Raw genomic sequence first — 15,196 nt, forward strand, 5'->3', positions numbered from 1 at the left:
ATCTGTGCCTGATCACAAAGCTCACTTCCCTGCCGGCTGCTTTCAGCAAACCCCGTCTCTGAAGGAACTCTCCCCGACACAGAGCCCGTCTGTTTGCAGAGCCTGTGTGGGCTTAGCCAGCCTCTCCCTATCTGCACGGCCTGTCTCCGGAGGCCTGTGTGTCTGGGTCTTTTTTCAGAGCCTGGATCTCATTGTCCAGTTCATGAATGTTTGCCCAGGCCCCTCCCATCTCCCTGGAGGCTGGCTTCCAGTCTGCATCCCCCCGCCCCCTTCACCCCCATCCTCCACCCCGCAGAGCCTGGCCATGCCCAATGAGCCTTGGACTCAAGCGCCTGCTTCTGTCTGGGCAGCGTTTCTCTGACCGAAGATGCAATGCCTGTTTGCAGACCATAGCGCTCCAGCCCCCTGTCCGTATCCGCAGAGTCCATGCCCCCCCATCTTGAAGGTTTGTCCCCAACCACAGGCTGCAAAGCTCCCCGGACCTGCAGACCCTGTGGCTGTTTGCAGAGTCCTTTTCGGCACCCACAGCCTTTGCTTGTTGGCAGCCTGAATGCATTTCCCGGGACGGGCCCTGGCCGCAGGCCTCCTTGTCGTTGGGAGAACCTGTGCCTCTTGCCTCCTGTTCTTCCTCCTGAGGAAGCCGTGGTCCGTGTTCGCAGAGCCTGTGCTTGTGTGCAGAGCCTTCCCCTGTCCGCACGCCTCTCCCTCTCTGCGGGCGCCCTGTCCCTTTGCCTGGCCTGTTCCCAATGGTCCGCAGAGCCTCTGCCCAGTTGCAGCCCCGTCCCTGTGTACGGAGCATGTCGGTGTCTATATGATTCAGTCTCATTAAGAGCCTGCCCCTGCCCCAGACTTTGTTCTCACTAGCAGAGCCGTGACCTGTCTGCATAGCCTATCCCTGTCTTCTGCAGATCCTCTGTCTGGCTGTCTGGCTGTCTGGCTGTCTGCATAGCCTGTTTCTAACTCCGTCTGTTTGCAAATGGGGTGTTTATAACTCCCTATGTCCAAAGCCTATCCCTGCCCACAGAGCTCAGTCCTGTCTTAGGAGCACAACCACAGATGACAAACCACGTCCCGGTTTGCCAAGCCTCTGAGGGCGTCTGCAGTCACTGTCCTTGCTCACTGGCGTTTGTGGGGTAGAGGGCCCTCCTAAGGCCCGGCAGGTGAAGGCTATGAGGAAGGTGCTTCGAGGAGCTGTAGGCAGGGAGAGTCCTTGCTGGAGACCAGGGTCTGAGGACTCTGGCTCTGGTTTCCTTCCTCGTTCCCGTCTGGCCTAGGATGGACACCGAGAGCCTCCCAGAGATCGAGAGCCACAGGGACCTCCAAATCTGGATCCTTAAGGTGAGGGCCCAGCCGGCCAGCAGTGTTGTGCCGCAGAATGGGTGTGATCTCCGGGACCAGGCTTCTCTGGGCCTCAACTCAGAGTCCCGCCCACCCAGAGGGCCGTGTGTGTGTGTGTGTGTGTGTGTGTGTGTGTGTGTGTGTGTGAAGGTGGAGAGGGTCTCCTGAGTTGTCACTAGGCACCTTCCTCTCCAGGACCTGAAGTTGGTGCCCGTGCCCGAGGGGGCTTATGGGAACTTCTTCGAGGAACACTGCTACATCGTCCTCCACGTGAGCACCGGGGGACTGGGGAGTGTGTTGGAGGGGGTGGCATGGCCCCGGTGAGGAGTCGGTTGGTGCAGAGTAAGCTCCGCCCTGGGAAGAGGCCTGCTAGAGTTCCTGCCGCAAGGGCTGCTACCTGGGAGGCCTCTTGGGGCTCTCCTCCCCATTCTCGGTCCCCCGCCCCCTCCCCCCACTCCCCAAGGCCCTTGGCACATCTTGGGCCTTGACCTCAGTGTTCACTCATGCCCCTCCCCTACCCTGGAACCTCAGCTCCCTCCCCACCCACAAACTCCTGGGCCCTAGGTCCCCCAGGGCCTGAGGGCCACCCAGGGGACGCCCAAGGACCTGCACTACTGGATCGGGAAGAAGGCGGACATAGAGGCGGAGGGCGCGGCGGGCACCTTCGTGCAGGACCTCCAGGAGATGCTGGGGAGCGCCATCGTGCAGCACCGCGAGGTGCAGGGCCACGAGTCCGACTGTTTCTGCAGCTACTTCCGCCCGGGGGTCATGTGAGTTCAGCTAACACCCGTGATTGTGTACAAGTTTTGGTGCGCACGCGTGTTCCTCATTTCTCTTTGGTGCACACCCAGGGGTGGACACCCATGTCCTGAGTTTGCTTCTGTGTTACTGTGCCCAGTACAAACATGTCTGTTGCTGTAAATATGTATTGAATTAATAGTTGCAATATATTAGGCTGAACCATAGGAAATGGCCAATATTCGATCATCTCTGTTTTATACAGTTGAACCTAATACATGCATATAGTGTATATATAAACACATACACACATGTGTACTTACACATGCAGGAAACATGCCACTTCTAAATATGTTCACCTGCAGATGGGCATACCCACACACACTCATCAATACCTAAGTAAAATGTGGTCGTTCATATATCATGTGTTATATATAATTCCATTTATATGAAGTGTCCACCTACATACATATATGTTGTTGCCCGAATTCCACACACTCACATCTATACTCACATGGATGAACAGATACACATTATGCCCCCACAAATATACATGTATATAGCACATGGATAAACATATACACACTGTTGCACCACATGTAGCCACGTGCTTGCACACATGGTCGTATCTACTTGTGCACATGTATTAAGCACGCGTGTGTCCCCACTTGTGTGCATGCGTGTGCTCCTGTCTGCACTCACTCCTGCACATGGCAGTGCATGGTCTTACATGGATCCCATTCCCTCCTCAGCTACAGGAAGGGAGGCCTAGCCTCCGCCCTCAAGCACGTGGAGACCAACATGTACAACATCCAGCGCCTGCTGCGCATCAGAGGGAGGAAGCACGTGTCAGCCACGGAGGTGAGGACGCCAGCGATGCCACTGGGCTTCTGGGTCAGCTCGGACTTCGTGTACCGAAGCAGAGGGTGCCGGAGGTAGGGAAGGGGGGCCACGGGCTGTCCTCATTCCCAGGTGAGTTATCTTTTCTCTAAATTTATTTTTCATTCACAGTGGACGCACATATTGTATTAGTCTCAGGTGCACAGCATAGTGATCAGACGTGTATGTAACGGACAAAGTGCTAAGGCCCATCTTGAATGAGGAGAGAGAAGGCAGAGCCAGGTTTTAGGCCCCACCCCTGCCATGGCTCCTGGGACGCTCTGTTCCTTCATCCTCTCGGGGCCATAGTAAGAAGCTGGGGGCGGGGGGGAGAGGGGCGGGAGAGGCAGACTAGAGGGTGCACCTGGAAGGTCCTTTTAAGCAGTACAAGGGGAATAAGCATGGTTTGGGGTGGGGGTGTGCAGCCCCACCCACGCTCTCATACACATTGCCACTGTCACCCCTAGGCACACACACTGTCTCCCACTGCTACCCCCGGGGCCACTCTATTCCGTTGAGCACCCTTATATCCAAATGTCTGAACACGAATGGGAAATACTGATCTTGGTAGAACAAGACATTTTACTGCCATGGACAGGAATCTGGGGCAATGAAGATTCAGGAGTTGGATGCCTATGATGTGCATGAATCTGAGCTGTACACGCTAATATCTACATGGCATGTGGCAGCCCTGTGACTCAGAGACAGAACCACACAGGCCCACCCACTGTCCCGCACAGACCCAGTGGACACCACGCAGCCCCAGTCTTTGCCCGTTATCCTGGAATAACTGTTTGCTCTCTGGATGATAACCATGCTTCCCCATAGATGACACACTGTCCCCCACACAGACCCTGTCACCCATGAGCCCACACACTGGTTCCTATTTCTGGTTCCCCACATACGTACAAGTGCATACACACACATGGGTAAGCATGCACGCCCCAATTGTATACATGTGTGCATATACAGCGACAGGCATGCATTGCGTGGAAGCGTCATGGTCATGTCCACCCTGTGAAATGCAGCCTTCCCTGCAGCCACCCGTGCCTAGGGATGCACACAGCCACGGAGTGGCCCTCAGGGTGCCATATGCTTGCACAGATGTATGCCTGCACACCGCAGTAGTCGTGCCATGGTCATACATGCACACAATTGCACACGGCTTCCATGTACACAAGTGACACACCTGAGCTAGGTAGGGCTGGGAACCCCTCCCCTCGGGTGCTGGAGGCCTGACGCCCCGCCTCCCGCCCCGCCCCGCCCCGCCCTCCTGGCTCTGGCAGGTGGAGTTCTCCTGGGACAGCTTTAATAAGGACGACATCTTCCTGCTGGACCTGGGCAAGGTGATGATCCAGTGGAACGGGCCTAAGAGCAGCGTTTCCGAGAGGGCACGGGTCAGTGTCTACCCCGGAACAAGGGGGTGCAGGGGGTGGGGAGAGGGGTGGTCCTCCAGCGGTCCATTCTCCGGCCTGGCTCTCATGTGGTCTGCCCTGGTGCAGGCCCTGCACTGATGGGTGGTACCGCTGGGTGCCAGGAGAAGGGGACACCCTCCCCCAGCCTCTGGGGGTAGAGCGGTGACAGGAAGGCCCCGGGAGGCTGGCGGAGGGGTAAGGGGCATGCTGGGGAAGCCCTGACTGCCGGCTCCTCTCTCTCCCGCAGGCCCTGACTCTGACCTGCAGCCTTCAGGACAGGGAGCGTGCTGGTCGCGCACAGATTGGCGTGGTGGACGATGAGTTCAAAGCCTCCAGCCTCATGGAGATCATGGAAGCTGTGCTGGGCCACAGAGTGGCTAGTGTGTACCCTGCCATTCCCAGCAGAAGTATCAACCAGCTGCAGAAGGCCCGTGTCCATCTCTACTAGTGAGCAGACCGTGGGGAGTGGGCAGGGCGGGTGGGACAGGCTAGGCCTGCGTGCCCGCCATTACAGCAACAGCACAGGGTCTCAGAAAGCCCTCCGGAAAAGGCTCATGGGCTTCTGGGGCAGGCCATGTGGGCCCTCGGGCCAAATCTATCCAAACCTGTACTCGTGCACAGCTGCCTTAGAGAAACCCATTGTACAGGCAGGGTGACTGAGGCCCTGAAGAAGCCAGGTAGTTGCCTAAGGCTCCACCGCTGGGCCCCAGCCTCCATGCATGTGCCTGGGGGACAGGGGAGGGGGGGAGGGGGGCTGAATATGGCTAGTGTGGAGCCAGGCTGAGCTGGAGGCTGAGCACATCTGGATGCCTGCCCTCCAGTGTCTACCAGAAGGATAAGGGCCTGGTGATCCAGGAGTTGGCGACCTGCCTACTGACCCAAGACCTACTGAATGAGGAGGTGAGGCAGGCCTAGCCCCCGTCACCCTCTCTGTCCCCGCCTACCCCACCGTCCCCTCTACCCAGCCTGGACCACCCACTGACCAGCCCCGCTCTTGCTCCCAGGAGTGCTACGTCCTGGACCACGGGGGCTGTAAGATCTACGTGTGGCAGGGACGCAGGTGCACCCAACCGGAGAAGATCATTTCCTTCAGCCAGGTTCAGGTGAGGCTGTGGGGCCTGTCTCCGAGGGTCAGAGAGTTGCCCTGGGTCCTGGGGGGCAGGCAGCCCTTCCCCGCAGTCTGAGCCAGGAGACACCCATGTCCTGTCTGATGGAGGACATGGCCCTGCGTGGAGCTAGGCCCGCAGACAAACCTCCCTGTCTGAGGGAGGAGAGACAGCTCTGCCCAGTGGTCTGAGGGGGGCACAGGGCCCTCTCTGGGGGACTGGAGGTATGTGGTCTGCCCTGGGAGCCCTGGTGTTGAAGGGGTGGGGGTGGGAGGCAGTTAGCACCCAAGAAACCATGTGTCAGAGGACTATGTGGCCCGCCTGACCTTGAGGTCTGAGGAGCCCAGGGCACTGGGCGCCCCACCCCACCCCCCACTCCTTTTGGAGGAGGGAGGACCAGCTCATGGCGGGGCCATCCTGAGACCAGATCTAAGGGACCCTGTGTGTGCTCAGAGACCTCGGAGAAGTCGCTAGCAGCAGAGCCAACTCCGAAAAGCGGGTCATGAGCTGGGTTAATGACTGCTGCTCAGGACCTGAGCGGCAGGTCCCCAGGGGTGGAGCGCAGGCGGGCAGCAGGGGCCCTCGGACATGGATGTCTCCTGGCTCCTCCCGCTCCAGAACTTCCTCCAGGCCAAGGGGTACCCCACCTACACCAACGTGGAGGTGCTGCACCAGGGCGAGGAGTCCGCGGCCTTCAAGCAGCTCTTCCGGACCTGGTCTGCGGAGCCCAAGAACAAGAACCTGGAACTGATCCGTGAGTGGGAGGGGCGGAACTGCGGGGGCGGGGTTGCGGGCGGGGCTTGGGGCGGGGCTTAAGGGTTTTACCCAGAGCCTTGGCGACATGGGTGAGGGGGCGTGGTCTGTGGGCGGAATTGACGAGGGGGCGTGGCATGTGGGCGAGATTGATGGGAGCGTGGCCTGTGGGCAGGATGGACGAGGGCGTGGCTTGTGGGCGGGATGGGCGATGGGGCGGGGCCTCGGAGTCAGGGCAGGATGGGTAAGGGGGCGTGGCCTGTGAGATAGCCTCTGGGCGGGATTGGCGAGGGCGTGGCCTATGGGAGGGATGGGTGAGGGGCGTGGTCTATGGGCATGGCTTGTGGGCGGGATGGGCGATGGGCGGGGCTGTAGGGCGGGATGGGTGAGGGGGCGTGGCCGGAGGAGCCTCTTGAAGGATGGGTGGGTCCGGTGGAGGGCGGTGAGGGGGCTTGTGGGGCCTGGACAGCGCAGCAGGCGCCTGTAACCTGTGCCCCACCCCCAGGTAAACTGAATCAGGTAAAGGTGGACGTGGTCCAACTGCACAGCCAACCTGAGCTAGCCGCCCGACTCAGGATGGTGGACGATGGCTCTGGGAAGGTGGAGGTGAGGGGCGCTGGCTTGGGGGGCTGTGAGGACGGGGCGGGAGGGGGGGGGAATGGGCACACAGCAGGGGATGGGCTTTGTCTTCAGGTGAACAGCATGGCTGCTTAAAGCGACCCCGCTGCTCTCAAATACACATCTACACACACAAAGGGACCCTCAGGCACGTGGGCACACATGCATACACACACACACCCCCGACAGCATATTCATATCATGCCTCACTCATCATACACAGATATGGCTCAGAGTAATCCCCGGACACTTGTGCCCTTTTGTCACATGTATGACAGCCATACCTATGATAATACAGACACACATACACCTTGTAATTGCACTTAATCGCAACCCAGCGCACAAGGGCAAGAATCAATTGCACCAACTCTACATCACACACGATTGGTCACATACTAACCATGAGTCCACAGGGACACACCAATCCAGGGACACAGTCACATGATCAGTCATAGCCCCACACCCCCAACCAACACACAGTCACATACCTGGCAGGCAAGAGGCAGGATTCTGGGTGCTCTGGCCGAAGGAACCTCCCCCGGTGGCAGCTGTGAGCTCTGTGAGGGCACAGGATGCCCAGGTGCTGTTGGCCCTGCCTCCAGGTGGGAACCCTGAAGCTCACAGAGGCTGCCTGGGATTTGGCCAGGTTTGCCTGGTTCCAGAGCCCTGCCCACTACCCACAGGAACAGGAAATCACGCTGTGAAGTGTGAGGAAGTGGTGTGGGGCAGGGGGCAGGTCAGCCTTGGCGGCCTCTGGAGTCCCCACCACTTGTCTGTCCCAGGCGCCACCTGCCGGCTCAGAGTCCTGGCTGAGAACAGCCCAGCACAGGTGTGGGAGGCCACGGGCCCCCCCGGGGGGGAGGGTCAGCTGCAGAGCCTTGCACAAGCCCAGCGCAGAGCATGGGGTGGGTGCCGAGCTGGGAGCAAGCCCCTTGCCTGCACAGACGAGGCTGAGAGCTTCCTGGCTGGGCACCGGGTGAGCTGGGGGGCCGGGGGGAGGAGCCACCTGTGCCCGTTGGTCCCTGTTCCCCAGGTGTGGGGCATCCAGGACCTAGGCAGGCAGCCCGTGGACCCCAAGCTCCACGGACAGTTCTGTGCAGGCAGCTGCTACCTTGTCCTCTACACGTACCAGAGGATGGGTCACATCCAGTACATCCTGTACCTGTGGCAGGTGCGCAGGCCCCGGGGAGGAGGGGGGGACGGGGAGGAAGGGTTGGTTGGCAGGCACCTCCCAGCCTCAGAGCTGAAGATCTGAGAATGGGATGTAAGAACTGCTCCAGGCCCTCACCCCACCCCCACCCCACCCCCGCCCCTGTGTGCAGAGCCCCCAGGCCACTACACAGGAGGTAGCGGCCCTGAAGAGCAACGCCGAGGAGCTGGACCTCATGTACCATGGAGCCCTGGTGCAAGCGCACGTGACTATGGGCCACGAGCCCCCCCACTTCTATGCCATCTTCCAGGGCCAGATGGTGATCTTCCAGGTAGGACCCCCCCTTTGCTGCTGTGGCCGCAGCCTCGTGGCTCCTCCCTGGGCCGGTGGCCCTTACACATATCTGCTATCGCCTCTCAGGCCAGGGCCCGTGGGCCCCGCCCCCACTCTGGTTTCTCGGTGCCTGTCCAAGGCCCAGGAGCTCCGAGGGAGATCCCTGCCTAAGTTTCTCACCCACCCTCCTCCCCCCAGTTCCTCCTCCCCGTCCTCAGAGCCAGCCACAAGGCAGGAGCACAGAGGAGGAAGTTTAATGGAAAGCCAGGACCTTGCCTGGGGTCACACGAGGGAGCAGGGAGGGGTGTGTGTGTGTGTGTGTGTGTGTGTGGTGAAGCTGGTACCCACTTTCTGCCTTCCAGCTGGGGGGACAATGTTATGCCCTGACTCCTTGGAGATGGGGTGAGGGGGTCCATTTAGAAAGGCCTGGTTTGCCGAAACCGGTTTGGCTCAGTGGTAGAGTGTTGGTCTGTGGACTGAAGGGTCCCAGGTTTGATTCCGGTCAAGGGCATGTACCTTGGTGGCGGGCACATCCCCAGTAGGGGGTGTGCAGGAGGCAGCTGGTCGATGTATCTTTCTCATCGATGTTTCTAGCTCTCTATCCCTCTTCTTTTCTCTCTGTGAAAAATCAATATATATATTGTGTGTATATATATATATATATATATATATATATATATATATATATATATTTTTTTTTTTTTTTTTTTTTTTTTTTTTTTTTTTAAATAGTAAGGCCTGGCTCTATCCTAGAGACAGTGGACTCCTCACACTCCACACCCAGAGGGTCCAGAAAAACAGTGGTGGCTTCAAGAAAAGGATCCCTGGGCCCCCGGGCAGTTTGTCCCCCCCGCTGGGTCCGGGGTGAGGGGAGGCAGCCCCTGGGAGCCCTCGCCCCGCTGATGCCCGGCCCTCCTGCAGGACAGCAGCAGGCCCAGCGTGAAGGGGCGGCCAGCACCTGCCACCAGGCTGTTCCACGTGCAGGGCACCGACAACTACAACACCCGGACCACGGAGGTGCCCCCCCGGGCCTCCGCCCTCAACTCCAGCGACATCTTCTTGCTGGACACGGCCAGCATCTGCTACGTCTGGTTTGGGAAGGTACCGCCCACACTGGCCACTCCGGCCCCGGGCAGCGGTGCCAGGCAGGGATGGGGCCACTCCACGGGGGATGCAGACTTCCGTCCAACCTTAGGTGGGCCCGGAGGGGGTGGGGAGCATGCGTCCCCTCTGGAACCTGGGGGAAGGTATAAAGTGACAGGGGGCCTGGGGCTGCACAGGTCAGAGCTAGGCCAGGCCCAGGCTGCCTTCCCTCCCTCCTGCCTGGGCCTAGCCTACCCCTTCTCACGTCTCCTGGGAAAAGGAGGAGGCCTTTGCCAGAATTTTCTCTGATCTTCAGCCTCCTAACCCTTAAGTGATCCCCAAGCCCGGGGTCCCCAGCCCATGCTCTGGACCCAGAGGAGGTCCCAGCCCCTGTGATCCTGATCGGCTGGGGAGGCAGAGGCCAGGTTGGGCAGGCAGGACCATCCCTTGTCCACGCCTGCCCTCCTGTCAGCCTAGGCGTCCTGGGACGCGGGCCCCTGGGAGAGGGCGGCTGTGGGGCTGGCGGGGAGACCCCTCCACTGCAGGCCTGACCCGACTATCTGCCTGGCAGGGCTGCAGCGGGGACCAGCGTGCGATGGCGCAGAAGGCAGTCACTGTCCTCTCTGAGAATGACGAGGACAGGGAGACGGTGCTGGAGGGGCAGGAGTCTCCCCACTTCTGGGAGGCCCTGGGCGGCCGGGCCCCCTACCCCAGCAGCAAGAGGTGACAGGGTGGGGAGGGGTGGTTCTTACGCAGAGGATGAATCTGAGGCCCAAAGAGGGCGGACTCACGAAGGGACTAGAACTGGGGACTCTTGGCTCCTGCCCCCGGCGCGGGGGGGGGGGGGGGGGGGGGGGGGGGGGGGCGGGTCCCAAGAGCACAAACTCCTCAAGCTCCTCTCCCCAGCCCTGGGCAACTTGCATCAGGAAGATGCAGGGCGAGCAGGGCAGGGGTGCCCTCTACTGGCTGAAGGTGCGCCCTGCATGGTCCCAATCTTGGACCCCTGGCGGAGGCCATTCCCCAACCCCACACAGTCCTCAGGAGGGTGGGGCTGTGTGTGTGTGTGTGTGTGTGTGTGTGTGTGTGTGTGTGTGTGTGTGCGAGGACAGTGTACATGCGTGGTGTGTAAGGGCACAGGATGTGTATCAGGGAGGAGGGAGCTGAATCCTGGGCCCTTTGTATGGCCTGCAGGGCCCGGTTTATGCACCTCGCTCCCCCAAGTCTCCTGAGCTCCTAAGTAGCACTGCTCGCCCCCCCTCCCCCGCCCCCCCCCCTCCCGCCTAACTTCCCTCCTGGCGCCTTGGGCCTGAGGCTGATCCCAGCCAGGGGTGGGACCAGGGGCTCCTCTCTGCCAAGGACAGCAGGGCTCCGGCTCGGCCACCCCGCGAAGCCAGCGTCCCTTTCTGGCGCCCACTCCTGGGAAACTTCCTGGCACCGCGTGGGCCACAGCTGGCCGGAGCTAGACAAATCACCCCATCTGCTCTCCCCGCTGACAGGCTGGGACAGGAGGCCCAGAGAGGAGCAGGGCGGGTGGGCTCCGAGGAGGGCCAGCCCCCGTGTTGGGCGCCCCCCTGTGCTGAAGGCCAGCTCGGCCCAGGCGGTGCCCCTCACAGCCTGTGCCCACACTGGCCAGCCTCCCCGAGGAAGTCTCCAGCTTGCAGCCACGGCTCTTTGAGTGCTCCAGCCAGCATGACCACCTGGTCCTCATGGAAGTGGTGTTCTTCGGCCAAGAGGACCTGGACAAGCATGACGTCATGCTGCTAGACGCCTGGCACGAGGTGAGACGGCAAACCCCGCCTCTGGGGGGTGTCTGCATCTGCGTAACTGGGCGGGAGCGTGTCTTTGTGTGTCCTCGCCAGATGAATGCATGTAAGGCTGCAGGTGAGTCTGTGCAGCTGCAACACTGAGTGTGCGACAGTGTGACCCAGGGCACGACGCCCTACGTGACTGTCACCGTCAGCCTCTGGGAGACTCTGACTGTGGTCTGGAACATGTGTGTGGCGGTGACCGGGCTTTGTGGTTCTATGCAACTCCCTCTGCCTTCACGTGGTATCTGGCTCCAGGTGACTGACTGCCTGGGGCTCACATGTGTCCCTGTCAAGTGAGCAACTGTCAATTGAATGACTGAGCATGTGTGAATGTGAGATGCATTTGCCTTTGTGTGTGTGGCTGTACGGAATGGCTGTGTGGTCAACTTACTGCCTGTAACTGGCCAGACGGCAACAGCTGAGACTATATGCGTAGGAGGCCCACTGGCCGTGGGTGTGACTGAGTGACTGTATTTTTTTTTAGCATTTTTTTTATTGTTTAAAATATTCCAAATAGTAGTACATATGTCCCCTTTTTTTCCCTGTTGACCTTCCTCCGGCCTCCCCTATCCCCAGCCACATGCTCTCACCCTACCCCCCAGTGTCTTGCGTCCACTGGTTATGCTTATATGCATGCATACAAGTCCTTTGGTTGATCTCTTACCACCCCCTCCAAAACTCCCCAGCCTTCCCGCTGTAGTTTGACAGTCTGTTTGATGCTTCTCTGCCTCTGTATCTAGCTTTTTGTTCATCAGGTTATAAAGTTTATTTTCCATAAATGAGTGAGATCATGTGGTATTTTTCTTTCACTGCCCGGCTTGTTTTGCTTAGCATAATGCTCTCCAGGTCCATCCATGGCTGCTGCAAATGGTAAGAATTCCTTCTTTTTATAGCAGCGTAGTATTCCATTGTGTAGATGTACCATGGTGGGCACTTAGGCTGTTTCCAAATCTTAGCCTTGGTGAATTGTGCTGCTATGAACATAGGGGTGCATATATCCTTTCTGATTGGTGTTTTCTTGGGATATATTCGTAGAAGTGGTATTACTGGGTCAAAGGCAGTTCCATTTTTAAATTTTGAGCAGACGTCATACTATTTTCACAATGGCTGCACCAGTCTGCATTCCACCAGCAGTGCACGAGGGCTCCTTTTCTCCGCATCCTCACCAGCACTTGTCATTTGTTGATTTGTTGATGATAGCCATCCTGACAGGTGTGAGATGGTATCTCATTGTTGTTCTGAGTGACTGTATTTGCGTGGTTAATTTCTGTGTGGGCTATATGCAATTGCATTTTGGGCTCCCTGTGTTTTTCAGGTTGGAGGTGTGTGACTATGTAATCGAGTGCGGTTGGTTTTTTGTTGTTTTTTTTTTTTAAATATATTTTTATTGATTTTTTTTACAGAGAGGAAGAGAGAGTGATAGAGAGTTAGAAACATCGATGAGAGAGAATCATCAATCAGCTGCCTCTTGCATACCCACTACTGGGATGTGCCCGCAACCAAGGTCCATGCCCTTGACCGGAACCGAACCTGAGACCTTTCAGTCCACAGGCCGATGTTCTATCCATTGAGTCAAACCGGTTTCGGCTCGAGTGCGGCTGTTTTTATGCACAACTGCGTGTGACCATGGGTGACAGTGTGTGGCTGTGACTTGCCGTCTGACTGTGGCGATGGATAACTGTGTCTGTGTAGCTGTGATCCTGTGTGTGTGTGTGTTGGTGTGTGTGTGTGTGTGTGTGTGTCAGTCACTGTCTATGACCGTCTGTGAATGTGATGAGGGTGTGTAGACCTCCATGTCACTCCGAGCAAAGCCAAAGCCCCTGCCACAGCCCTGCGTGGCCTGGTGACCCCACTCTCGCCGGGCCTGCCCCTCTTGGGCCGCAATGGCTTCTGGGCTGCTCCTCCAAGAGGCTGGGAGGACTCAGGCCTTGACGCTGGTCCTTTCTTCCCGTTACACTTCCTCCTTCGCCCGGGATCTTCATTCCAATGTCATCCTCTCAGTAAGGCTCCCTCTGACTTTAATTTAAATTACATTATTTAGCCGAAATCGGTTTGCTCAGTGGATAGAGCGTCAGCCTGCGGACTGAAAGGTCCCAGGTTCGATTCTGATCAAGGGCATGTACCTTGGTTGGCGACACATCCCCAGTAGGGGTGCGTGCAAGAGGCAGCTGATCGATGATTCTCTCTCATCAATGTTTCTAACGCTCTATCCCTCTTCTTCTCTGTAAAAAAATCAATAAAATATATTTAAAAAAAAAAAATGACATTATTTCCACCATCACCATACTGACATTCTTTCCCTGCCTTATTTTTCTCTCTCTGATATATTACATAGTTTCCTGTCTCTCAGTAAAATGAAAGCTCTGGCAAGGGCAAGGATTTTTTGTCTGTTTTTGCCCCCCGCCTCACTGTTGAATCCCCTATAGGTACTCAGTAAACAGGTGTGGGTCGAATGCATGTATACACATATGCTTGTGACCTCCTGGAGTGTGTATGGGTGTGTGGCCGTGGCAGCCAGCCCGCTGTGTGTCTGGTACGTGTCTGGGGGCTCTGAGACCATCCGATGGACAGGGGTGGAGAGGACTCGGCCAGCTCTGGCAGCCCCTCCCCCCGCTCTGTGGCCAGGTATTCCTGTGGCTGGGGGAGGCCGCGGGCAGGCAGAAGGAGGAGGCGGTGGCCTGGGCCTGGAGTACCTGAAGACCCACCGGCGGGGCGCAGCCAGGCCTCGCCCATCGTGCTGGTCAAGCAGGGCCACGAGCCCCCCACCTTCACCGGATGGTTCCTCACGTGGGACCCCTACAAGTGGACCGAGAGCGAGGTCTGAACCCTGAGCCCACCCTAACCCGGGGGAGGGGAGCTCGCCCTGTGCAGACGGAGGGGAGGCATTGCCCTGCCTGTGGGTTGGGAAGGCCGGGTCTTGTCCTCAGGCCCCTGGGTGCCCTCCCCCCTCACCCCCGCTCTGATTCTCACCCCCAGAACAACCAGTCCCACAGGGAGCTGGTGGAGGGCAGCCTGGAAGTAGAGTCTATCATCGCTGAGATCACAGGGGTGAGTACGGAGCCTCCCAGCCCCGCCCCCCCCCCCCCCCCCCAGGGGCTGCGCTCAGTTAGCACAGTCCTGATGGGCGGAATGGGAAAGGGAGGAGCCGGGCCCTGGAAGGCGGCGAGGGTTGCAGCTGGGGGCAAGAGGGCCAGTAGGCTTAGCGTGGCCTCCCTGTGGGAGCCGACCCCCCACCGTCCCCAGCCTGAGTCCCCTCTATGAACAGGAGGTCAACAACTTCCGGCTGTCAAGATGGCCAACCAACAGCAGGCCAAGCTCCTTGGCCCCGCAGGCCCTCAAGGGCCCCCAGGACAGGGCAGAGAAAGAGCTGGAGCCGGGCCCCAAGGCGGGTGGCAGCAGCACCAGCATCAACAGCAGCACCAGCAGCAGCACCAGCACCAGCTCCAACAGCTACCAAAGCAGCTCCAAACCCATGGTCAACGGCTGCCTGTCCCGCAAGCAGCTGATGCACCAGTCCGCCAAGGACCTGCCGGAGGGCGTGGACCCAGCCCAAAAGGAGGTAGGTGCCCGAGACCCCCTCCACTCGCCGCCCCAGCCCTAACACACCTAAAACTGAGCCGGAGGTGCCCGGGGTGACCCCCTGAGGGTGGGCAGGGGGGCAGGCTGTCCAGGGAAATGGGCAGAGAGAGATGGAGGAGGAGAGCCCTGAGCCTTGGGATGACGCCTCTGGGCAGCACAGACTTCTGGGCTCAGGGACCACCCTTCCCTGGGCCCCCCTCTCCTTCCCCCCCTCCCCCCCCGCCCCCACAGTTCTATCTCTCAGACTCTGAGTTCAAAGACGTCTTCGGGAAGTCCAAGGAGGAGTTCTACAGCATGGCCAAGTGGAAGCAGCAGCAGGAGAAGAAGCAGCTGGGCTTCTTCTGAGCCCAGGCCCTGCCCCCGCCAGGGCCCTCACAAGGCTGAGCCCCGCGGTAA

The 15,196-nt window shown here is 58.9% G+C and overlaps 1 protein-coding gene across 1 annotated transcript; it reads left to right on the plus strand.

Annotated features, from left to right (window-relative positions):
• Window positions 1-1,275: 1,275 nt before the first annotated feature.
• VILL (villin like) lies at window positions 1,276-15,145 on the plus strand (the record flags this gene model as incomplete). The annotated part of the gene is given in 21 exon segments (XM_084901583.1): window positions 1,276-1,338; window positions 1,534-1,608; window positions 1,903-2,108; window positions 2,829-2,937; window positions 4,242-4,352; window positions 4,618-4,817; window positions 5,192-5,270; window positions 5,375-5,473; window positions 6,095-6,230; window positions 6,735-6,835; window positions 7,881-8,018; window positions 8,170-8,328; window positions 9,252-9,431; window positions 9,985-10,136; window positions 11,047-11,191; window positions 13,847-13,904; window positions 13,907-13,924; window positions 13,927-14,039; window positions 14,198-14,269; window positions 14,487-14,780; window positions 15,032-15,145. Coding segments are annotated over 21 exon segments (2,622 nt in total).
• Between the last annotated feature and the right edge of the window lie 51 nt (window positions 15,146-15,196).

The sequence above is a fragment of the Pipistrellus hanaki genome, assembly GCF_964339955.1.
Source record: "Pipistrellus hanaki genome assembly, chromosome: 13".
NCBI classification, from domain to species: Eukaryota; Metazoa; Chordata; class Mammalia; order Chiroptera; family Vespertilionidae; genus Pipistrellus; species Pipistrellus hanaki.